Genomic DNA, 27,816 nt, shown 5'->3' with positions numbered 1-27,816 from the left:
GCTCGGAAGCTGCTTGGAGCACCACTCCAAGATGCCGGCTGTGCACCATTGCCACAACAGAAACACTTTCTGGGTTCAAGGGACTTATCCTCTTCATCGTCATGGAACACTTCGGGTTAGAGATAGAGACCACAGTGCCGGAGATGAGGAAAAAGGGATGACTGGGAGTAAGCGAGTGGCTGAGCGCACCACAACATTAGTGTCTCCTCGGCTGCGGATTCTGAGACTCACAAGTGCGTACACTAAACCTGAAAACTGTTAAGGCTTGTCACTAAGCCTTCAAAAATTGGTACTGAAGGAGTGGCAAGGGCAACTACGAAAGACTATAGGGTAGAAGATCCGAGTACACCAAATATGCTAACTGAAGTGCCGATATCCATCCTTGTTTACAAGAGACCTTAGGAATGAGTCTGATTGGAAAGGAGACGAGAAAGTGGGGTGGGGATATTGACACGTGGTGAGTCTGGAAAAATGGGTGTGAAGGGTACAGAAGGAGTAAAGTGGTGATGGGTATGGGCAACTTAGGTATGGGATACGTGCATGGAGCTGATGGAATGGGTAGCAACGTGCTCCCTATCCACTTCAGTGGCTGCAATCCTGACCAAGATGATGCACACTGCCATCACAATAACAAACGGTACCAAGGAGAAACTGCTCGTCTTAAATCCTCATCCATCTTTCTAGATTCACCTGCTCTCTTCAGGCTGCTGCTGTATACCGACATCTAAGCCATCTTTCCTTAGTCAAACACTCTTAGTCTTTAGAAGCGGAAATAAAAGCCTCCGAATTCCCATATTCAGGACTCTGATTTGCGAACTCAGCAAACCATCCACCCAGTAAGCAGTCGGACCATCCGTGATACTCAATCCTCCAAATGCACCAGCAATAGAAGAACAAGGATAGAAGGAAATGAGCCAAAACAAAAAAATGAGGGAAGGATAAACGAGGGATGAAGTAAAAAAAAAAAACATGAATGCGTATAGCCTCATTTCAGGTGATATCCATGGGCTGATACAGGTGAGGAGATCTCAAGTTAGAGTTACATAGTACGTGAGAAACAGAGCATTATCAACTCCAAACTAAACCATAGGGATAACAGCAAGATCAACAACAATACCAAGAAAATAACCCAGAAAATCAATGAAAATCAACATATAATGCAACCCAAACTGATGAGCAGTGTAAAGCAAACCAAAATGAGAAAAAAGGATGAGAAGAATAAGAATCAAAGCAAGCCAGAAACTTAGCTCAAACTCACTTGCAACCACTCTTCCTGATACCCTCTCTGGTGATCTCGCCTCTAGCCTCCCTCGGAAGCACCAGAAAACCTTCCTCAAGCTGTGGAAGTATTTCCCCCGCAAAGACCAAACGGACTCCCTGTTTTTTTTTTTTTTTCTCTCTTTGTCTCGCTTACTCTAAATCTCAGCTTCTTTTTCCTTCCTCGGCAAGCCACCACCCACTCTCCTATTCACCTCCTCAGCAAGCATGGGCTTGCAACCACTTTCATGGCAGTCAATCCCCCTTGCCACATGTCCAAGGCAGCTGCCTTCTTGAGAGGGCTCCCCCCCCCCCCCACTAAAAATGGAAAAATCTCCCCTGGGTCATGTCATGCCCCCTTGTTTCAAACCATAAAAAATAAAAAAAATAAAAACAGAGTTGAAGAGAGGGGGTCTACATCGTAGCACCCCTCTAAGTCCCTAAAAACGAGTCTCTACTAAATAAGGTAAGGCACATGAGACAATTGATAAGGAAATCAATGAATATCAATGAAATGATCAAATAATAAAATGAATCATGCATGAAAATAAGGAAAGTAGGAGTGAGATCGTACCTTAATAGCAAATGCGTTATCATGAAACGGGATTAGGGCACAATAAATAATATAAAACATATCGCAGGTGTCACAAAACAAAGCGAGAAATCATCAATGGTAATTATGCACTTCACTCAAATCATTTTTAAAGAAAAACATCATGATGTTGGGCCCCACCAAAGCCCAATTTAATTTGCATGAATTAATCCCATAAATTCCATTATTTTAGAATTATGAAAATCATATTCATGGTTAATTAAAATCAAGAGAAACATGAAATTACTTGAAAATCAAAGAAAATTTGTACAAGTGCATGCCAGAATGAGAATGGTAGCAAACTTATTAAAATTGAGATCTTTGGTAACCTAAAACCCTAATGAAGGATGAAAATTGAGGACTTAAAATTATTTGAAAAAAAAACCGAAGTGGCATGAAAAATATTTTGAAAATCTGGAGTTTCAAAAATTATTTGAAAATTGAAGTTTTGACAATTAAATTTGAAATTTTGGAATTTTGAAAATTATTTGAAAATTAAAGTTTGGAAAATTAAATTTAAAAATTATTCAAAAATTAGAGTTTTGAAAATTACTTGGGATTGGAGTTTTTTAAAAATTAAATTTAAAAATTGGAATTTTGAAAATTGGAGTTTTGAAAATTATTTGAAAATTGGAGTTTCGAAAATTATTTGAAAATTGGAGTTTTGAAAATTATTTCAAAATTGAAGTTTTGAGAATTAAATTTAAAGATTGGAGTTTTGAAAATTGGAGTTTCGAAAGATTTAATTTTGACATTAAAAGCTGAAGAATTAAGAGGATGACAGGTATATGTACTTCAGGGTGGTACACCGGAGGGTGGCCATGCATTTGTGGGGCCTTAATGGAGAGGCAGTTGGCGTGCAATTGTGATTGCTTTGCTGGTGCTGAGTTAACATTCTCAAGTTCACTTTTGAATTCTACAATTGACTGTTTCTGATCCCGCCCAGTTTGCCCATACACCTTAATCATGAAATCATTAACACAATCCTCTGTCTCATGGAGCATTACCCTTAACTCACTCACCCAAATCTGGCAGAATGCCCTCATTCTCTCCATATCTCCTACAACTCTAGTAACCTCATTCACTGGCCTGCCTAATAAGTGACACCATTTGATCATTTTTTTCTTTTTCAACTTTGGTTCAGATAATTTCAAAAAAGACTCATCCATTTCATGAGCATGCAGCATCCGAAAAGCAAGATGTACCACAAAGCTTTTAACCTCATCAAGTTTACTAACGAATGACAGGATTTGATCCCTCATAGCCAAAAGAATTTCATTTTCTTATAGTAGAATAGAGTCTGACCTCCATTGGAATAATGTCACAAAAGACCCGATCATTTCATGAGCATGTGGCCGCCAACCGAAAGGAAAGATTAGTTGAGCTTCCCCTCTTCTCCTAATTCGAAAATTGCTTCTCCTCAATCTTAAGTCAAAATTCACCCTTGTGTGTACGAGGTTTCTATTGCTTTGTTGATTCAATTCCCAACCTACTGGAGCGAATTGAAAAGAAAGCATTAAGCACCAACTTTCCTAGTGTGGGTGATCTTGAGCCTGGCGCTTGGTTCTTTTGCCAATGGTGGTCACCTTGCCAACAGTCATCAATGAGATTACCAATTCCCTGTGAAAAATAACTCAATTTCTTTCTCTCTATGTTGTTCTGAATGCTCATGTCCACCATTGAAGCCATTGCATCTGGGTCATCGACTACAGGAGGCCGAAGTGGCTACACACCAAAGGATTGAAGATTATGGGTCATTCTAGTGCATATGCAAGCTTCTTTAAAGTCTTTCATTTCAATGGCATCCTCTAGTTGAAACTTGAGAGTAGAAGCAAAGCTTCTAGCTTGCTCAATTTATGAGAGATGTCGACTCCAATGATAGCCAATGATATACCACTGCATGAATAGGATTCAGATATGGCTTATTCCATGTCAAAACTAACAATGACATCTACCACGTGTATGAGTCGTGAAAAGAATCAGTGCACTACATGCAAACTGTAGTAGAGCTGCTCGAAACACATTCCATAACAGTTCTCTACACATTCTTGACATACAATTCTTTCTTGCCATTGACGAAAACCTTCATGTAGTTGTAGGCTTGCAAAATGAGGTATCCAAATGAGCCATGCATGCGCCGAAGTGGTCATGCATGCAGATTGCATGCACATGGGAAAGAATGGGAAAGAAGTTTATGGGGAGCGAATGGTGGAATGAGTGCAGGAGATAGTGAAAGAAGTGGGTTTGGTGGGTATGAAAAACAGGTACAAAGGGTTTGCGTGGGATTAACTGCTAGTAGTGGGTATGATAGATGGGGATATGAATGTTTAGGATGGGAAATCGGTGAATAAGAAAAAGGGAATAAGTTAAAGGTGGTGGGCAAATAAGAAGTGGACGGTGACTCGAATGTAGAGAGTGTTAAAATTACAACACCAAAAACGTGCAAAAATAAAGCTGATCAAGTCAGCAAAGTTGTCCTATTCTCTTGCAGTTCGTTAGTTTCAATTATTGCTTTGCTAATTATAGGAAGTTGTTAGTATTCTGTGGCTAGAATAATGGAAGCAACTGTTAGTTTCTATTTTTACGTAACTGGTTTGCCTATATAAAGCATATCAGTCCAGCTCAATAAAATTATCTCATTCCGTTCATATCTTCCAGTATTCTTCTCTGTTTCTTAGTGTTGTCTCTCTGTTATCTTTTCTTTGTTTCACAATTGGTATCAGAGCCTTGTTTAAGAGAGATCTTTGTTTCTGTTTTTTGAGAGCTAAACACGTAAGGAAAAGAGAGTATTGAGAGTTAAACACGTGAGGAAAAGAGAGAGTGAGATGGGTGATCTTCAAGTCATTGGAGGGATTAAGAAGCTCAACAATCAGAACTACAAAACTTGGTCAACATGCATGATGTCTTACATGCAGGGCCAAGATTTGTGGGAAGTTGTGAGTGGTTGTGAAATTACACAACCAGAGGCTGAAGATGCAAGCGGTACTCTACGCAAATGGAAGATAAAGGCAGGCAAAGCAATGTTTGCTTTGAAAACTACAATAGAAGAAGATGTGCTGGAACATATTCGAGATGCCAAAATTCCTCATGAAGCTTGGAATACATTTGCCAAGCTATTTTCCAAGAAGAATGACACAAAACTCCAACTACTGGAGAGTGAACTGCTGTCAGTAGCTCAACGTGAGCTTCCTGTTGCCCAGTTCTTTCATAAAGTGAAGACTTTATGCAGAGAGATTTCTGAATTGGATACAGAAGCTCCAATTGGTGAAACCAGGATGAAAAGAATAATCATTCATGGTTTACGTCCAGAATTCAGAAGCTTTGTTGCTGCAGTACAAGGATGGCAAAACCAACCATCACTTGTTGAGTTTGAGAATTTGCTTGCTGGACAAGAAGCCTTAGCTAAGCAAATGGAGGAGCTTCAACCAAGGGTGAAGAGGAAGCACTCTACGTCAGCAAAGGCAGCAGGAACTTTAAGCAGTGTGGAAATGGTGGAGTGAAAAGTACGGTGACAAGATCAAAAGTCATCAAGGTGCAGGAGGCAATCGTGCAATGGGAGGCTGGAAAAATCAAGGTGCAGAAGGCTGGAAAAATCAAAGTGCAGAAGGCAACCATTCAATGGGAGGCTGGAAAAATCAAAGCAACAACAAGAAATTTGAAGGTAAATGTTACAATTGCGGGAAGAGAGGTCATATGGCCAGAGTCTGTAATTTGCAGAAAAAATACATGGAGAGTAATGTTGCTACCTCTAAAGTTGAAGATGAATGGGATGCAGAGGCACTACTTGTCACAGAGGAAGAAGACAATGAACTGGCTCTTACTGCAACAACGATTCTGTGTGATGTTGTTAACACCAGAATTGAAGCCGAATGGGATATTCAGACAATATCTATAGCAGGAGAAGATGATGAACAAGCTTTCACAACAAATATGTCTGATCAAATTGATTATGAAAGTGACTGGATTGTAGACTCCGGCTGTTCAAGTCACATGACTGGAGATAAGGAGAAGCTGCAAAATTTGACAGAATACAAGGGAAATCGTGTGGTAATAACAGCCAACAATTCAAAGTTACCAATAGCTCATGTTGGTAATACAATGGTTTCTAACCATCACAGTGACAATGAAGTTGCACTGCAGAAGGTTTACCATGTTCCAGGTATGAAGAAAAATCTTCTCTCGGTGTCACAGTTAACATCGGCTGGGCATTATGTTTTATTTGGTCCACAAGATGTGAGAGTTTATCACAATCTTGAGGTTACAGAGGAGCCACTAATGAAGGGTCAGAGGCGAGAATCAGTCTATGTAATGTCAGCAGAAACTGCATACATAGATAAGACCAGGAAGAATGAAACACCAGATTTATGGCACTCACGGTTGAGTCATGTCAGCTATTCAAAGCTGGCTGTGATGATGAAGAAATCAATGGTGGAAGGTCTTCCTCAACTTGAAGTAAAAACAGATGTGGTATGTGAAGGATGTCAATATGGAAAGGCACACCAATTGCCGTATGAAGAGTCAAAATTCAAAGCAAAGAAACCATTAGAATTGGTTCATTCTGATGTGTTTGGCCCGGTAAAACAAGCATCCCTCAGTGGAATGAGGTACATGGTGACCTTTATTGATGACTTTTCACGGTATGTATGGATATATTTTCAGAAGGAGAAATCTGAAACATTCTCAAAATTCAAAGAATTCAAGAGTGCAGCAGAAGTCGAAACTGGTGGACATATTCAGTCTCTACGCACGGATAATGGGGGAGAATATACGTCAGATGAATTCTTCAAGTTCTTACAGAGTCATCGAATAAGTCATCAATTCACATGTGCCAATACCCCACAACAGAATGGCATCGCAGAAAGGAAGAACAGGCACCTCACAGAAATTTGTCGATGCATGCTCCATGCAAAAATGTCCCTAGACGTTTCTGGGCAGAGGCCATGAAGACTGCTGCGTATGTGATCAACAGGCTTCCACAACAACGGTTATGCTTTCTTTCACCCTTTGAAAAATTATGGAACATGAAACCTGTGGTCAGCTATTTTCGTGTTTTTGGGTGTGTGTGCTATGTGTTTATTTCTGATCATTTACGTAGCAAAATTGATAAGAAAGCTGTGAAGTGTATTTTTGTGGGTTATGACAGTCAAAGAAAAGGCTGGAAATGTTGTGATGCTATGACTGGGAAGTGTTATACATCACGAAATGTGGTGTTTGATGAAGCATCTTCATGGTGGCCAGCCGAAAAAGAAACAAAACCAGTTTCAGACTCCTTGCACCCTATCCATTTTCAACTGGAATCAGGTGAGGGAGAAGTTTCAGTTGAGGACAAAGGCCAAACAAGTGAAGAAGAAGAAGAGAGCAGCAGACATCCTTGGCAAACAGGCGTGTATGATCGTCCAAGTGAAGAAGAAGGAGAGCATAGCAGATCAACTGAACCTCGACGGTCAACAAGAACTAGAAGGCCAAATCCTAAATATGCTAATGTTGCAATAACAAAAGAAGAAATTGCAGCAGAACCTGAGACATTTGAAGATGCACAAATTCATGTGGAGTGGAATAAAGCCATGGAAGAGGAATTTGCTGCATTGGAACAAAATCAGACATGGGTGCTTGTACCAAAGCCGACAGGTGTGAAGCCTATTTCATGCAAATGGGTTTATAAAATTAAACGTCGCACAGATGGATTAATTGAAAGATACAAGGCACGCCTGGTTGCTCGGGGGTTTTCTCAGCAGTATGGCCTAGACTACGACGAAACCTTCAGTCCAGTTGCAAAGATTACAACGGTGAGGGTTCTACTTGCACTTGCAGCAAACAAAAGTTGGAACTTGTGGCAAATGGATGTAAAGAATGCCTTCCTACATGGAGAACTGGATCGGGAAATTTACATGTCTCAACCAATGGGATTCGAGAATCAAGATCATCCAGAATATGTTTGCAAGCTACGAAAGGCGCTATATGGCCTTAAACAAGCTCCAAGAGCCTGGTATGGAAAAATTGCTGAATTCCTAACATATAGTGGCTATTTGGTAACATCTGCAGATTGTAGTGTGTTTGTCAAGTTTGTAAACACAAAAATAGCTATTGTGTTAGTGTATGTGGATGATTTAATTGTAACAGGAGATTATGAAGAAGAAATTCTCTTAACAAGAGAGAATTTGTCCATACGGTTCCAAATGAAAGAACTCGGCCAGCTCAAGCATTTTCTTGGCCTAGAGGTTGATTATACTCATGAAGGGCTGGTCCTTCATCAGAAGAAATATTGCAGGGAGCTCTTGACAAAGTTTGGAATGTCTAATTGTAAACCAGTTTCAACTCCGATGGAACTAAATGCAAAGGTTTGTGCTCTCGAAGGAAAGGGCCTAGAAGATGCAACAATGTATCGGCAATTAGTAGGTAGCTTAATCTACTTAACTTTAAGCAGACCAGATATTTCTCACGCAGTTGGTGTATTAAGTCGATACATGCAAAATCCAAAGAAGTCACATTTGGAAGCAGTTCGTCGAGTGTTAAGATATGTGAAGGGGACACTCAATGAAGGCATTCTGTACAAGAAAAATGGAGGTTGCAGACTTGTTGGATTCTGTGATGCTGATTATGCAGGTGATCATGACACTCGACGTTCAACTACTGGCTATGTTTTTATGCTTGGATGGGGAGCAGTTACTTGGTGCAGCAAGAGACAACCAACGGTGTCTTTATCAACAACGGAAGCAGAATATCGAGCCACAGCAATGGCAGCACAGGAGAGTACTTGGCTCATACGGTTGCTAAAAGATTTGCGTCAGCCAACAAAAGCAGCAGTCACACTATACTGTGACAACCAATCAGCCATACGTTTGGCTGAAAATCCAGTCTTCCATGCAAGGACCAAGCACGTAGAAGTGCACTATCACTTTATCAGGGAGAAGGTCTTACAAGAAGAAATTGAGCTCAAGCATGTTAACACGAAGGATCAAATTGCAGATTTGTTTACAAAAAGCTTGAGCAGCAATAAGTCTGAAGATTTCTGTCGACAGCTTGGGATGATTAACAGAGAAGATGCTGGTGTTGAGAGGGGATGTTAAAATTACAACACCAAAAACGTGCAAAAATAAAGCTGATCAAGTCAGCAAAGTTGTCCTATTCTCTTGCAGTTCGTTAGTTTCAATTATTGCTTTGCTAATTATAGGAAGTTGTTAGTATTATGTGGCTAGAATAATGGAAGCAACTGTTAGTTTCTATTTTTACGTAACTGGTTTGCCTATATAAAGCATATCAGTCCAGCTCAATAAAATTATCTCATTCCGTTCATATCTTCCAGTATTCTTCTCTGTTTCTTAGTGTTGTCTCTCTGTTATCTTTTCTTTGTTTCACAGAGAGAGCTTGGCGGCAAGCTAGAAAATTGGAAATGAATTGGCCACATGTTCATGCATGATGACCACATGCACATGGAGTTCAAGGATGGACAGAGATTTGAGACTTTGATGGAGGATCGACTTCACTATTTCTTCTACTTTAGGCTCACTTCCCACATAATAGGCAAGTCTACCATTATAAAGGTGTTGGGCAAGTGCTTGTCTCAAATTCTCTGCATGGCCTGCTTCAACTATAACGCGAACCACATGCAATCTTCTTGAAGCAGTTCACTTTATTCATGACTATCGAGTTGGAAGGCTATATGAGGGTGAGTCTTCAAGGCATGATACATCCTGAAGTAAAAACTCTCTTCCCACTGGACGCTTTATGGATTTCATCACTATATTAAAGTTCGCACGTGATGCATGCATAGCAAGCCATTTATGCTCCATCAACTTGAAGACGATGCGATGAAGGAGGTCAAATACAAACTTGCTTGTTGAAAGAAACTTTAAGAAAATTGCTACTACCATTGCTCATGATTTTACTGCTTCCAAACCAAATATCTTAATAAGCATAAACGTGACATTAACACTAGCTCCAGCAAAAGGATATGTCCCCACAACTCAGATGACTTCCAGAGAACGAAACCAAACCCATAAGTTGATCTTCAGAAGCTGTGTTCAGGGAACGAAGGCCCAATGGTGTTTTCACATGATCGATAATGCCTACAAGCACCATATGAGTTTCAATAATTGTTACTACCTTAATCTTCATGCATGGTCAAAGAATGCTCACTGATTAAATTGTTGGGAAGCTTGGATTTTACCCTAAGTGACAGTAAGTGGTTACGCAACTCAACTCTGTCCCATAGGCAATCCTCTTGGCTTAATTCCTTGCTCTCCTATTTGATTTTGGACTCTCTAATTCCATATTACAGGATTCAAGTTGGTTTGTAAGCTTGACAAATTCCCACTCTATAACTTCTAAGTTCCACTTGATCCTATGATTAATATCCACAAGTTTGGACCACACTTCTATATAAATTGTAAGGCATCGAATTAATTGCATGTGCAAACCAGTAGGGCAAGCAACTTTGGGGTTCCAGTTAAGTTGTTGAGAGCCAGCATCTCCAACTCCAACTATTGTGCCACTAAACCTTCTTTCTGGAGCCTCATCACCATTAAATCCTCTAAGTCGTCTGTCAGCCGCGGTTGCCATGGTTTGGGTTTGACTAAAGTGGAGTTGAATCAACAACAACTAGGGCAAGCTCACAAGGTTTTATAGCAACATAAAGCTCCTTCAAGTATACCCACTCAGGTTGACTTAGAAGACTATAGTCATCGATGACATCGGCCATGAATAAAACCTCATGACCCTCTTATTTGATGAGTGGAACCCAACGAAGAGAGGAATAGAAGGCATGTGCTAGTGGAGCTGAGTGATGTTGAATCTCGAAGACCATGGTGCATTACAGATGCCTTCCACAACTGAATCTATTGAATTAACCCAACACTAATGGCCATCATCTTTTCCACCTTCCAAATCTATCTCCATTGTAGTGGTTCACATAGTTTTACAGGCATCCTAAAATTTCCAACTATATGCAAAGTGGCTCGCATGGGGCTCTCTCAAAAGCACTCCAAACAAGATGGTAATCCCAAATAAGATACTCAACACCCCCAAGAACGCCAAAACAAAAATAGAGAAGAGAGTAAAAATAGAAACAGAGCATGTACAAATGAAAAAAAAAAAAGGTTAAACCTATCTCTGTTTCATAAGTGTCAATGGGCTATATACAGGTGGAATCAAAAGGAAGCAAGAACATGATCTTTAATAATCAGATTCAGTGATGGATCCCTATTCAAGTTGTTCGTGAATAGAGAAATGCACAAGTTATTCATAAACAGAGCTAAAAAAACCAGACTAGAATAAGACATAAATGCATAAAAATAGGTCTTAGATTTTACAAATATGCACAATATCTGATGTCCACATTCAAGCATCAAGGTGAACCTAGAATCAGCAAGAAGAAAGAAAGAAGAGTTTGAAATAGGAAAATGTAAAATATGTTGTAATCATACCTGGACAAGAAAAAGAACGGTGAGCTACTTCTCTGCTTCTTCTCTCTTGCTACTCTCTTTCTCTTCTCATCTTTGCTGCTCCAGACGCCTCCTTTTTTCTCTCTAGCTTTATCTAAAATAGACTTCACTAAAGCTGAAATCGTCTCTCTATCGATTCATTCTTTCTATTCCACACATTTTCTCAGCTCTCACTCAAACCCCTCAATCTCAGAAAAATCCCCTCAGCTCCTCTATAAAACAACTTTCTTTCTCTTCCTCCCTCACCTACAGTCCTTCCTTCTCTTGCAAGCCTTCACCAGTGCTACTGCTCCCTGTTCAACAAAAAAAAGTCTCTCTCTCAACCACCACCATGGCAAGGTGGTCATGTTTTTTCCACACATCCCATGCAGCTCTGAACACTTGTGGAGGTCGTCCCCCACTCCTCCAAATGAAAAAAAAAAAAAAAACCAGCTCCTCCTAGTCCAAAGTGGGGTCTACACTAATATACTGTAATTAATGATAATAAAAAAGATAGGAAGACACCTAGTGTCACATGTGCTAAGAGGACAAAATCGATGTGAATCCTTGATCTCTTTACTTTTCATATATATATATATATATATATTATTATTAAAATATGAATTTTTTATTTTCTTAAAAAATTTTGAGGCAAAAGACTCTTGAAAAAATGATTTAGGTAAGCAAACTTCAAGAAGAAAATATTTTTTCAAAGGATGATTTTAGGTAAGAAAACGTTTCTTTGTAAAATTTCTTTTTTAATTTGTCTTGTTTTAAAATATTTGAATAAGACACCATATCTAAGTAAAAATTATGCGACCAAAACTAGGGTAGTATTATAATTTTTTTTTTTAAAAAGGGTATTTTACCAATTATTTTTTTCAACACCTATACAAGTATAAAGAACTAGTAAAAAGGGGGTTGAATAAGATCTAAATAAGTTGCCCAGTATTCATCCTCTTTAAATTCTAACCTATCTATTACTTTCTTTCAAGAGACATTTGCATCTTAATTTCCTATCAATATTAATATGTGTTAGTCAAGACAGGCACCACAACTTTTCATTTAGTAACCTAAGAAAATCTTGAATTTTGGATATGGTGGCACCTAGATTAGAAGATAAAGGTTCTATGTTAATGGTATTAAATTTATATTAGGTTGCGGTATGTTTTCTACTTCAAGACTTTTTCTTCTTGTCCTTACTAATTGGATAAAAATTCACTATCATTCTAACAATGATTAAGTAGTAGTTAAGAAACAACAAAGTGGAAATCAATTTTCATGTCAACATTGACAGATCTGTTTTAACGCACCATGAAATTAAATATAGATATAGAGCAAACTAGTGGAAATTTTGGGTGGGATTTTGTATGAACTAATCTTAATCTTTCCCTAAATAAAAGACTAATAGATGAAAAAAGTAACTCTAGTGATATATAAATAAATAATCATTGTCAATCTTGCCATTATGAAGGAATTGCCCCTAGGTAATCAAAATTCCAAATCAAGGAGTTGTTCAAGTGAAATTAAAATTCTTTAAAGTTAGTCAAGGTTAACTTTATTAAGTGATCACTTGGTTAACTTTTAAAAGCCTCTAAACTTTGTTTATGTAATAGTTACAATTTTAGATAAGAAGTTTGTCTTTAATTAATATCTAATTAATATTCTCTATCAAATATATATTTAGTGCAAAACTTTTATATTTTTTAACTTCATAAAATTATTTATTAGATTGATGATAGGTTGTAGAATAAATTGTTCTCATTATTGTTTTGGCAGATCTCAAAAAAGAAGGCATTAAAATTTTGGGTTGCTAAAGCAAGTGAAATTAGTGAAATGGAAAGGTATTATGTCCTAGTGAAAGCAACAATTATTTTTGTGTGATCCTATATTATATTTTAATTATAAATTGAATGTTAAATCTTAGTATGCTATGTAATTTTTTCTTTCTTTTTATCAATTTTTTTTTTTTACACAAAATTCTAGTTGATTGTATCTTAGTGAAGGCATGTCAAATGGCTATGGCTAATTTTAATTATACACTGTAACTAATATCTTCAAAAATAACATCTTATCTTCAAACTATTCAATCATTTTTTTCTATTTTTATGGTGTCAAGACTTTTTTTTATTATTATTATTACCCATAGGAAAGAAACAGCAAACTCAAATTTGTAAGTATTATGCAAAATTAGCTAAATTATTAGTCTTCCTACTTTGTTTTAGTATTTATGAATACATACTAAATGAAGTTATGCATCTATTTAATTCATGCTGAATAAAGTAATATATAGTGTTTAAGATTAAAAATATGCAATTGGTTGCATATGATATAATATAGATACAATTATGATGTTATTTTATTTTTTAATACTTTATTTACTAGTTGTGTATCTCAATTTATATCTTTTTTTTGTTTAAGAATTAAGAATTAATAAATTATGCAACTTGTGTTATATAGAAATTAAGTTGAATCAACCTAGAAATGGATTGATCTTGGATGTCTAAAGATAAAAGATCGCAAGAGTATGAACAAGGGGTTGAAAGCTTTATTCAATTTATAATCTAAATGCTAGAGATTTGAACTATGTTAGATGTCCATGCCTATAATGTGACAACTTAGTAACCATACTCCTCAAGTGATTAGAGAATACTTATATTTCAATGGGATTGATCAAAGTTATGCACGTGGTATTGCCATGGAGAGGTAGTTTCTACTAAGGAAGTAACAATATCGTTATGATCAACTTAATTGTGAAGATTTAGACAATACCATTAAGATAGTCCATGCTACACAAGATTACTATATGAAGGATCCCCATTCATTTGGAGGACTACTTGAAGATGTTGAAAAACCTTTTTATCTTGGTAGCTTAAAGTTTACAAAGTTATTTGCATTGATAAAATTATAAAACTTGAAAGCAAGATATGGGGACAAAAGTTTTTCAAATTTACTTCAAATGTTAGGTAATGTGCTCCTAATGAACAATGAAATGCTCTCGTCCATGTATGAGGCAAAAAAAACTTCAAACACATTGGGAATGAAATATGAGAAAATGCATGCTTGTCTTATGTATATTTTTGTATATAAGTAATTTCTATATCATATATGAATGTTATTTTATAAACGTTTTTTTTTTAACCATAAATTTAATTTATAATAAATAAATAAAATTATTTTACAAAATGAGTATATAAAAAAATTTTAAATTTGATAAAAATAAATTTATGATACATGAGATATGCATATCTCATATCTTAGTATGAGATTAACACGTCCAATGTAGAAAGGATAAATAAATAAATAAATAAGGTGAATAATATATCCAACCATTTATCATGTCCCATGTTTGGTTGAATATAGAATAAGATAAGTGATGAGATGAATTATCCTATATCATCACCAAACAAATATAGGATAAAATATAACATCCTCTCTCTTATCCTATCCCATATTATATATTGTCAACCAAACATGGCCTATTGCCAAAAACCATAAGAGTTAGATAAGGTTTTCTTGTGACCATATTGGTCTTTTGCAACTGATCATAAATGTATTTATATTAAGTAAGATAAAGTCATTCTTCATTTTAAAAAGCTTGAAAACCAAGAAAATAATTGAGAGAGCCTAGAATTTTCAAAGCAAACTTTGTTTGTTACTTACTACTTTATCAACTTTACATCATCATCATCATCGGTTACTAATATGTCATCAATATATACAAACATAAAAATAGACTTTCCATTTACTTTATGGATGATTGTTGATGAATAAACTTGCATCTGACATGGGATGTTAAACCATAAAAACAATTTCTTAGAGTCACCATTTAGAAAAGCATTATTCATATCTAAACAAATTTTATAATATATAGATTTGGGGATTATGTTGTCCTCTTAAACCAAACATTAGATAGAAAATTATATAGGCTAAAGATGATTCCGTAAAATAGTACATTAATAAGATGTTTAACAAAGATAACTTGGCTAATCATTAGTTTATAATATTACCTTTTTTTGGCAAACATTTTGTAACTTTAAATTGATTTCTTGGATTTTAATCCAATAGATTTTTGAGAATGAGAATATTCAAATGAAGAAGAAGAGAGTAACAATAGTGTGTTTCCACATATCATATAAATAATAAATAAATAAAAAACTTGAACAAAAAACATTACTCAAAGATTAATATAATCATAGTTATTATTCATAAAATTAATTGATATTATAGATCGATATTATTCTTATTATACCCATATAGAGCATATGATCAACAATAACAATGACAAACATGACGACCACTTGATAATTTTTTGCACCAGCCACCCTTTGGACAATCTGTGATACAATATGTCCAACATTTTCCACCATTTGGATCATCATCTTTGTCAAGAATACAATGTCCAAGTTCTGGATGATCTTTGCAACACCTTCCATCTTGTTGACTAACCACTTCCATGCAAACTGAAAACATGAATAGCTAAACTCATCAATATGACATGCATTATAATCAATTGACTTATTAGTATCTATCCTAAAGTTTGTTACATAATTCCTAGAACCCCTTTTCTACAAATGCACATATATATGTATATATTATGTCATGATCAAAGATTGAAAAATGTTTATTTCAATACAATTTTGTTTACTACATGTTTTCTAGGTAAAATTAATATGAAATATATCTTCATTGAATAATTATATCTAATGAAAATCATATGAAAATTATTCAATAAATAGATTCTACAATGTTGAAATAAAATTTTTTAAATTATTCTATTATAATATTATAATATGCTTTGCACAATTTGTAATAAAAAAGAAAATATTAACAAGCCTAAACCTACAATTAAAATAATGGATGTTTGAAAGATGGATAAATGGACAATTATTAATATAAGTGGTAAAGATAAAACCAACCTATGGACAATATGACAACCATAACAAGGAAAAATGACCCAAAACTCTTGATTTGGCCATCTCTTTCGATTCAAAATTTTGGTTGTAGTTTTTCAATAAAATTGGAGTGTGAAATCATTGAGAGAAGTTTCTTGAAAATTATTCTTATATCTCTTTTTGTATGAGAGGTGATTCTCTATTTATATGTATTGAAATGGTACAACCTTTTAATAATATCAAAACTATCTAATAATTAATTATAGTTGTATATGGCTTAATATGGTGAAAAATCTCAATTATAACGAGATTTCATGGGTATAAGAAGATTTCCAATAAGTAAAGAATACCAACAAAAGGAAATAGAAAACTAACTAAAAGAAATTCAATCCTAATAAATATTAATTACAATTAGCTTTGTAAAGTCAATGTATCTCATAAAAATAAAAAATAAAATAAATAAAAAATTCAAAAGAGAATTAATTTCAACATTGAAAAAGGAAATTGTGGACCCCTTTTGGCTGGCCACCCTAGGGAGTAAAACATCTTTATTTTTTTGAGAAGTAGGGGATGGCTTCTTTGCTCAGCTGCTTGAGAAGCGTAGCCTTGGACGCGACCACCTCACCATGATGGTGGTTGGAGTTTTAGAGAAAATGATGATCTGAGCAAGTAGGGAGTATTAGTAACTGGTGAGAGAAGAAAAACTGGATGGAAAAGACATGAAGAAAAAAAGGAGGGTGGGTCGGCTGATTTAGGGGGACTGAGATGTGAGAAAGTAGGAAGGCAGGTGAGGTTGGACTCAAAAGAGGATTTAGGGGAATGGAGACGTAGTAGATTTTATTTTTATTTTTAGAGTAAGGATGATGGAGAGCTAAAGGAGAGGAGGCAAGAAGGAGCTCCACTGGAGGAGCTCAAGTATGGTCGTTATATGTACCTTAGCTTTGGGATTTCTTTATTTTCCTTCCTTGCTATTGTTAATCTTGAACACCGTTTGTTGTGGATTGGATCTTGTTAAATCTAAGCTCGTTTCACACTTGCTCTGTTTTGTTTCGTTTTTTTTTTTTTTTTAATTTCTTTGATTTCTCTTATAAATGAATGAGATATTGGATTGTTTTCTCAGAATTTGATATTGGTTTAATTGCATAAGTGCTCACTGTTCATCCCACCCTCTTGTATCCATTCGGCACAGCATGAAAATGAGTTTAGCATAATTTTAGAGGATGCTCCGTTTCTTAAAATTCCTCCAAAGCTTCCATCAAAATACCAAATTCATGCCTACCCATGAACCCCACGTGCATGTGATCTACATGCATGGGCGCGGCCAATCCCTTCCTGGTTGAATGATAAATCTCTTCATACCCACCATGTCCCCGACTTTCACGCTTGCCTAGCTCACCACCCTCTAATCTTTCATGCCCATTGAAACTGTCTTCATACCCACATTTCCGTCCTTCTCACTCCTCAAACTCATCCCCATGCCCTCTACCCTCGGGTCATTCCCAAGACCGGCCGCCGCCTCCACATCGTTGCCTCCCATTCCATGCTAGTCACTCTCGTCCATTTCAACCGTAACAGATCTATTCTAGGTCCGAAGATATCTTGACTTATATGATAACTAGGTCCATCACCACCTCCAACCCATCTTGCATTATCAAGCCACCTGAGGCTATTAGGGTTGTTGCTACAATGCACCGAATGCATCGCCATGGACAATCTGAATGACACGAGTGATCTTTTACCAGAGATTCCAGCAATGTCACCGCTGTTTAGGACATCACCGGAGCGTACTTCGTGGACGTGCTTCAGGTACATATAACCAGCTCATGCCTTGGTACCTACTCACCTCTCACCACCTCTAGTTGGTTTTCACAGCACCCCCACGTTCTTGGACAGTAGGACGAATTAGTCCGTTTTTAAATAGAAGAAGAAATGGCCGACTACGATGGCGACTTCAAGTTTGTCGGTAGGGAAAGTGCGACCGGGTGGAGGCGAAACCCATAGCCGAGATGACCAAGAGAACAAGCCTCATTCCTATGGACAGCCTCTCCAACATCGGGATCCATGCCGACACCAGCACCTATTGGTGTAACCAGGCCAAGTTCGGAAACGAAGAAGAAAAGATAGAAGTCGTGACCATGGGCGTCTTCGCCGCTCAGCAAAAATGGGAATTCCTCGTGATTCCATGCACGAGAGGCATGCCACTGGTGGTGAGAGGAAGGCTTAGAGGAAATAGAAGGTAGGGAGTTAGAGATATGAAATAGCACAAGGGAATGACCTGCAAAATGCATTTGGTGAGTTTGGAGAGGTTAAGGATTTGCATTTAAATTTTTTAGTGTTGTATTGGGCTTGTAAAAGGGAATGCATTGTTTGAATATGTGAATCTTGAGGGAGCATGGGCTGTGATGAATGGGACTGAATTTCTCACGCAAACAATCAGTGTTGACTGGCCTTCAACAATGGGTCGTTCCAAAAGAGAGGATACTAATGTGGACGAGTTGTGAATCCTATATTAAGAGTGCCCTTTTCGTTTTGATATGCTACATCGGGCCCATACTTTGCATGGCCACCTTTGGGCTTGCAATGCCAACCACTGCACCTTATTTATTTATTTATTTGTTTGTTTATTTATTCTATTTGTCATTCCTTCATATTTTGATATCCAAATTCAATTTCTAACATTCCAATTTTCGCATTTATTCATTTAATCTTTATTATTTTTTTATTATTTTATTTATTTATTTATTTATTTTTAAATTTCCATCTTTAAACAATTCTTCAAAATTCCGATTTCCAAATTTAATTCCTAGTTTCCAAAATTCCAATTTTCACATTTATTTATTTAATCATTACATTTTCGTTATTATTATTATTCTTTTTTTTTTATTTCTTTCTTTCTTTTCAAAATTCCTTCTTTAAATGATTTTCAAAATTCCAATTTTCAAATTTAATTTCCAATTTCTAAAATCCCAATTTTCATATTTGTTTATTATTATTATTATTATTATTATTATTATTATTATTATTATTATTATTATTTTATTTATTTATTTTTAAAATTCCATCTTCAAATAATTTCCAAGATTCCAATTTTCATAATTTAATTTTCAAAACTCCAATTTCTTTCAAATTTAATTTTCAAAACTCCAATTCTTAAATGATTTTCAAAATTCCAAATTCTTTCAAATTTAATTCCCAAAATTCCAATTCTTGAATTTAATTTTCAAATAATTTTCGAGCTATCAATTTTTGAATAAATTTCAAAACTTTAGTTGTCTTTCAAATAATTTTAATTTCACTCCAATTTTCAAATATTTCTTTAATTCTACCACTTTTCATATTTTCTTAAGGTTCAAGGTCACCAAAAATCCCATTTTTAATAAACTTGTTGCCTTTTTCTTTCAGCCAAGCACCTTCATACATTTTTCTTTGATTTCAAAATAATTTTTCTGTTTCTCTTGATTTTAAATAAGCAAGAATGAATTTTTCATAATTCCAAAATGATGGAATTTGTGAGACTAATTCATGCAAGATAAATTGAGCTTTGGTGGGGGCCCCACATATGAGAGTTTTCTCTTATGATTGTCAATTGTTATACTTAATGAATATTGTTGGATCTTTGTCTTGCTCTTTGATATGCATGTGATAATTTTATACTTGAGATAACCTTGTTTCTATGATAGCGCACTATTACTTGCTGCTAAGGTACGTTCTCACTCCTACTTCATTTATTTATTCATTCTCATGCTCGATTTGTTTTATTATTCTATCATTTCATTGGTATCCATTGATTTCCTTATTAGTTTCCATACTTACCTCACCTTATTTAGTAGAGACCCATTTTTAGGGGCTTAGAGGGGTGCTAGGGTCTTTATCGTACCTTCCCAATAAGTAACCGACCCCGAACCCAGACTCGATTTTTCATAGACCTGTCTTTTCCCAATAAGAAGTCACACTTAGGGTTTTCTTTCTTATTTTGTTTTCCCCTTAAAAAAATAATAAAACAAAAATAGTGGTGACTCCAAGTCTTTTTCTAAAAATCATATTTTTCAACAAAATAAATAAAAAGTGAGTTGCGCCATCGAGTGAGAACACATCGAGCAAAATACCAGGTCCACATAAATACTTTACGTGTCAGTATTCAAATGGTTACAACCTTCTATTAATATCAAAACTAACTATCTAATAATTAATTACAACAGTATATGGCTTAATATGATGAAAAATCTCAATTATAACGAGATTTCACCGATATGGGAAGACTTATAATAAGTAAAGAATACCAATAAAAGAAATAGAAAACCAACTAAAAAAATTCAATAATTAAAAATATTAATTACAATCAACTTTGTAAAGTCAATGTATCTCATAAAAAAAAATATTTCCATAAGAAGATAATCGATTTCAATATTGAAAAAAAAAATACTTTAGGTGTCAATATTGACAACCTTCTATTAATATCAAAACTAACTATCTAATAATTAATTAGATATATGCATGGCTTAATATGATGAAAAATCTCACTTATAGGAAGATTTCACTAGGAAGACTTACAATAAGTAAAGAATACCAATAGAAGGAAATAGAAAGCTAACTAAAAGAAATTCATTCCTAATAAATATTTTTGTAAAGTCAATGTATCTCATAATAAAATATTTCAATAAGAAGATAATTCATTTCAATATTGAAAAAGGAAATACTTTATGTGTTAAACAACACTTCCCTCCCTTGAGTTGATGTGAAAATATTCTTTTCATTACCTAGGGACAATTCATCCAATAGAGTCTCCAGGTTTGTATTTATTTATTTTTTGTGAACCTTGTATCAATATAGAAAGTAAGTGTATGGAGAAATAAGTGATAGAGTATATTACAAACTCATTTACATACTAAATACACCCATTAATTTTTGTTTTAACATTTCACATAATATTTCTATAATGGTATTTTTAAATAAATATCATAATCATTTTTTTTCTTTGGTAAAAATCAATGGTAATATTAAAATATTTTAATAACAAAATGTAATATTTAAAAATTGACATAAACCTTAATTTATTTTAAATAAATATTAAATTATTGGTTAGAGACACACAATGTGGAACACCCCAAAATAAACTTTAGGGGCAAAAGAGTAAATTACAAATTAATTAATTAATTAAACTCATTAAAGGTAAAAGAGTCCTTTTGCAATTAATAACCCTTGGTATAAATTAGATTTTCCTTGTCTTTTTTATTCAGAAAACTCTATTAACCAAAAATCAGAGAATTGGAGAATGTAGGCTAAAGGTTTGAAGGTCTAGAGTTTGAAATTCAAATTTTTCCAAGTAAGATTCTAAACCTAAATTAATATATTATATTTGTTAGCTAGTTTTGAACACATTACATATTCTTTAGAAAAAAAACAATTCATTTACATTAATAAATAGAAAATAAAATTAATTTATCATTGTTAATTCCAACATTCTAAACCAACTCCAACATTATATGGAAACTATTTCATTTTTCCTTTTGTGGGAGATGACAATATTGAGAATAATTTTCTAAAAAATTATTTTTCAAATATCACCGATACATATCCTCATCACAATATACTATAATATTCCTAGAAAACAAATAGAAAATCTCATCAAAAGAAATTTCTTGTAAGATCAAAAGAAAATTTCATACTGTAAAATGTTTATCCCTCATTTTGAATATAAAATATATTAAAAAATCATTCATTTATCTTATTTTCATTCATTTTGGGGTTTATGGATTTAACAATGAAACAAAAGATATGGTGGAATGTTAAACCTAATTTTTACTTTCCTGCAACTCAATAAAAAAAACACTATTTACACAATCTAATTACAAATATACCAAATCAATGAATGTAAATCAGTTGTCCTAATAAAGATTTTGGCATTAATAAAAAAAAAAGAAAAAAAATGATAAATCTAAGAGATTTTGGGTTACCTGAGAGTCCACAAAGTAGAGAAGAGCAGTTGTGTGTGAACTATGGGTGTGAGAAGAGAGGTAGAAGAAAGTTATGGTTATGGGTTATGGAATGAGATTTTTTTGGATTGTGGGAATGTGGAAACAATGAGTTTTTTTTATATATACTATCATTATTCTCAAAGTGGGCCCATTTAGTTATAATATTTTAAAATTTTTATTTTATATGGTGTCACTTTTTAAAAATTGACACTAAACTTAAAATTAATATCATCTATCCTAATTAAAAATTTTTATATGATGTGTCACCTTTATGAATTTTAAGTCATATGGTGTCATTATTTTAAAAGTGACACCATAAATAGTGACACCATAAATTATTTTTGTTGTAGTGAAATTTAATTTATAATAAATAAATAAAAATATTTTACAAAATGAGTATATAAAAAAATTTAAAATTTGATAAAAATAAATTTATGATACATGAGATATGCATATCTCATATCTTAGTATGAGATTAACACGTCCAATGTAGAAAGGATAAAAAAATAAATAAATAAGGTGAATAATATATCCAACCATTTATCATGTCCCATGTTTGGTTGAATATAAAATAAGATAAGTGATGAGATGAATTATCCTATCCCATATTATATATTGTCAACCAAACATGGCCTATTGCCAAAAACCATAAGAGTTGGATAAGGTTTTATTGTGACCATATTGGTCTTTTGCAACTGATCATAAATGTATTTATATTGAGTAAGATAAAGTCATTCTTCATTTTGAAAAGCTTGAAAACCAAGAAAATAATTGAGAGAGCCTAGAATTTTCAAAGCAAACTTTGTTTGTTACTAATATGTCATCAATATATACAAACATAAAAATAGACTTTCCATTTACTTTATGGATGATTGTAGATGAATAAACTTGCATTTGACATGGGATGTTAAACTAGAAAAACAATTTCTTACAGTCACCATTTAGAAAAACATTATTCATATCTAAAGGAATTTTATAATATATAGATTTGGGGATTATGTTGTCCTCTTAAACCAAAAATTAGATGGAAAATTATATAGGCTAAAGATGATTCCGTAAAATAGTACATTAATAAGATGTTTAACAAGGATAACTTGGCTAATCATTAGTTTATAATATTACCTTTTTTTGGCAAACATTTTGTAACTTTAAATTGATTTCTTGGATTTTAATCCAATAAATTTTTGAGAATGAGAATATTCAAATGAAGAAGAAGAGAGTAACAATAGTGTGTTTCCACATATCATATAAATAATAATAAAAAAAAAACTTGAACAAAAAAATTACTCAAAGATTAATATAATCATAGTTATTATTCATAAAATTAATTGATATTATAGATCGATATTATTCTTATTATACCCATATAGAGCATATGATCAACAATAACAATGACAAACATGACGACCACTAGATAATTTTTTGCACTAGCCACCCTTTGGACAATCTGTGATACAGTATGTCCAACATTTTCCACCATTTGGATCATCATCTTTGCTGGGAATACAATGTCCAAGTTCTGGGTAATCTTTGCAACACCTTCCATCTTGTTGACTAACCACTTCCATGCAAACTAAAAACATGAATAGCCAAACTCATCGATATGACATGCATTATAATCAATTGACTCATTATTATCTATCCTAAAGTTTGTTACATAATTTCTAGAACCCCTTTTCTACAAATGCACTAATATATGTATATATTATGTCATGATCAAAGATTGAAAAATGTTTATTTCAATACAATTTTGTTTACTACATGTTTTCTAGGTAAAATTAATATGAAATATATCTTCATTAAATAACTATATCTAATGAAAATCATATGAAAATTATTCAATAAATAGATTCTACAATGTTGAAATCAAAGATTTAAAAATTATTCTATTATAATATTATAATATGCTTTGCACAATTTGTAATAAAAAAGAAAATATTAACAAGCCTAAACCTACAATTAAAATAATGGATGTTTGAAATATGGATAAATGGACAATTATTAATATAATGGTATAGATAAAACCAACCTATGGACAATATGACAACCATAACAAGGACAAATGACCCAAAACTCTTGATTTGGCCATCTCTTTCTATTCAAAATTTTGGTTGTAGTTTTTCAATAAAATTGGAGTGTGAAATCACTGAGAGAAGTTTCTTGAAAATTATTCTTATATCTCTTTTTGTATGAGAGGTGATTCTCTATTTATATGTATTGAAATGGTACAACCTTTTAATAATATCAAAACTATCTAATAATTAATTATAGTTGTATATGGATTAATATGGTGAAAAACTCAATTATAACGAGATTTCATGGGTATAGGAAGAATTCCAATAAGTAAAGAATACCAACAAAAGGAAATAGAAAACTAACTAAAAGAAATTAAATCCTAATAAATATTAATTACAATAAGCTTTGTAAAGTCAATGTATCTCATAAAAAAATAATAATAATAATAATAAAATTCAAAAGAGAATTAATTTCAATATTGAAAAAGGAAATTGTGGACCCCTTTTAGCTGGCCACCCCAGGGAGTAAAACATCTTTATTTTTTGGAGAAGTAGGGGACGGCTTCTATGCTCGGCTGCTTGAGAAGGGTAGCCTTGGACGCGACCACCTCGCCATGGTAGTGGTTGGAGTTTTAGAGAAAATGATGATCTGAGCAGGCAGGGGAGCTGGTAGCAACTAGTGAGAGAAGAAAAACTGGATGGAAAAGACATGAAGAAAAAAAGGAGGGTGGGTCGGCTGATTTAGGGAGACTGAGACGTGAGAAAGTAGGAAGGCAGGTGAGGTTGGACTCAGAAGAGGATTTAGGGGAATGGAGATGTAGTGGATTTTTTTTTTTAGAGTAGGAAGGATGGAGAGCTAAAGGAGAGGAGGCAAGAAGGAGCTTCACTAGAGGAGCTCAAGTATGGTTGTTATGGGTACCTTAGCTTTGGGATTCCTTTATTTTCCTTCCTTGCTATTGTTGATCTTGAACATCGTTTGTTGTGGATTGGATCTTGTTGAATCTAAGCTCGCTTCACACTTGCTATGTTTTGTTTTTTTTTAATTTCTTTGATTTCTCTTATAAATGAATGAGATATTGATTGTTTTCTCGGAATTTGATATTGGTTTAATCGCATAAGTGCTCACTGTTCGTCCCACCCTCTTGTATCCATTCGGCACAACATGAAAATGAGTTTAGCATAATTTTAGAGGATGCTCTATTTCTTAAAATTCCTCCAAAGCTTCCATCAAAATCCCAAATTCATGCCTACCCATGAACCCCATGTGCATGTGATCTACATGCATGGGCACGACCAATCCCTTCCCAGTTGAATGATAAATCTCTTCATACCCACCATGTCCCCGACTTTCATGCTTGCCTAGCTCACCACCCTCTAATCTTTCATACCCATTGAAACTGTCTTCATACCCACATTTTCGTCCCTCTCACTCCTCAAAATCATCCCCATGCCCTCTACCCTTGGCTCATTCCCAAGACCGGCCGCCTCCTCCACATCGTTGCCGCCCACTCCATGCTAGTCACCCTCGTCCATTTTAACCGTAACAGATCTATTCTAGGTCCGGAGATATCTTGACTTATATGATAACCAAGTCCATCACCACCGCCAACCCATCTTCCATTATCGAGCCACCTGAGGCTGTTAGGGTTGTTGCTACAATGCACCGAATGCATCACCATGGACAATCTGAATGACACGAGTGATCTTTTACCAGAGATTCCAGCAATGTCGCCGTTGTTCATGACATCACCGGAGCGAGTTGTAGCGTACTTCGTGGACGTGCTTCAGGTGCATATAACCAACTCGTGCCTTGGTACCTACTCGCCTCTTGCCACCTCTAGTTGTCTTTCACAACACCCCCACGTTCTCGGACAGTAAGACGAATTGGTCCGTTTTTAAAGAGAAGAAGAAATGGTCGACTGCGATGGCGACTTCAAGTTTGTCGGTAGGGAAGGTGCGACCGGGTGGAGGCGAAACCCATAGCTGAGATGACCAAGAGAACAAGCCCCATTCCTATTGATAGCCTTTCCAACATTGGGATCCATGCCGACACCAGCACCTATTGGTGTAACCAAGCCAAGTTTGGAAACGAAGAAGAAAAGATAGAAGTCGTGACCATGGGCGTCTTCACCGCTCAGCAAAAATGGGAATTCCTCGTGATTCCATGCACAAGAGGCACGCCACTGGTAATGAGAAGAAGGCTTAGAGGAAGGTAGGGAGTTAGAGATATGAAAGAGCATAAGGGAATGACCTGCAAAATGCATTTGGTGAGTTTGGAGAGGTTGAGGATTTGCATTTAAATTTTTGAGTGTTATATTGGGCTTGTAAAAGGGAATGCATTGTTTGAATATGTGAATCTTGAGGGAGCATGGGCTGTGATGAATGAGACTGAATTTCTCACGCAAACAATCAGTGTTGATTGGGCCTTCAGCAATGGGTCGTTCCAAAAGAGAGGATACTAATGTGGACGAGTTGTGAATCCTATATTAAGAGTGCCCTTTTCATTTTGATATGCTGCCTCGGGCCCACACTTTGGATGGCCACCTTTGGGCTTGCAATGCCAACCACTTCACCTTATTTATTTATTTGTTTGTTTATTTATTTATTCTATTTATCATTCCTTCATATTTTGATATCCAAATTCAATTTCCAAAATTCCAATTTTCACATTTATTCATTTAATCTTTATTATTTTCGTTATTATTATTATTTTATTTACTTATTTATTTATTTATTTATTTTTAAAATTACATCTTTAAACAATTCTTCAAAATTCTGATTTCCAAATTTAATTCCTAGTTTCCAAAATTCCAATTTTCACATTTATTTATTTAATCATTACATTTTTGTTGTTATTATTATTCTTTTTATTTATTTATTTATTTATTTCTTATCAAAATTCCTTCTTTAAATGATTTTCAAAATTCCAATTTCCGAATTTAATTTTCAATTTCTAAAATCCTAATTTTCACATTTTTATTATTATTATTATTATTATTATTATTATTATTATTTTATTTATTTTAAAAATTCCATCTTCAAATAATTTTCAAGATTCCAATTTTCATAATTTAATTTTCAAAACTCCAATTTCTTTCAAATTTAATTTCCAAAACTTCAATTCATAATTTAATTTTCAAAACTCCAATTCTTAAATGATTTTCAAAATTCCAAATTCTTTCAAATTCAATTCCCAAAATTCCAATTCTTGAATTTAATTTTCAAAACGCCAATTTTCAAATAATTTTCGAGCTTTCAATTTTTGAATAAATTTCAAAACTTTAGTTTTCTTTCAAATAATTTTAATTTCACTCCAGTTTTCAAATATTTCTTTAATTCTACCACTTTTCATCTTTTCTTAAGGTTTAGGGTCACCAAAAATCCCGTTTTTAATAAACTTGTTGCCTTTTTTCTTTCAGCCAAGCACCTCCATACATTTTTCTTTGATTTCAAAATAATTTTTTTGTTTCTCTTGATTTTAAATAAGCAAGAATGAATTTTTCATAATTCCAAAATGATGGAATTTGTGAGACTAATTCATACAAGATAAATTGGGCTTTGGTGGGGGCCCCACATATGAGAGTTTTCTCTTCTGATTGTCAATTGTTATACTTAATGAATATTGTTGGATCTTTGTCTTGCTCTTTGATATGCATGTGATAA

General features: G+C 34.2%; 1 protein-coding gene across 1 annotated transcript; it reads left to right on the top strand.

Moving 5' to 3' along the window:
* Positions 1 to 4,674: 4,674 nt before the first annotated feature.
* Positions 4,675 to 5,349, top strand: LOC117905513. The gene has a single exon (XM_034818425.1). The coding sequence runs from the start codon at positions 4,675 to 4,677 to the stop codon at positions 5,347 to 5,349; it is 675 nt and encodes a 224-aa protein (XP_034674316.1).
* Positions 5,350 to 27,816: the final 22,467 nt, after the last annotated feature.

Source organism: Vitis riparia, chromosome 18 (assembly GCF_004353265.1).
Source record: "Vitis riparia cultivar Riparia Gloire de Montpellier isolate 1030 chromosome 18, EGFV_Vit.rip_1.0, whole genome shotgun sequence".
NCBI lineage: Eukaryota > Viridiplantae > Streptophyta > Magnoliopsida > Vitales > Vitaceae > Vitis > Vitis riparia.
The sequence above is the reverse complement of the archived record's forward strand: the minus strand, read 5'-3'. Positions and strand labels throughout refer to the sequence as shown.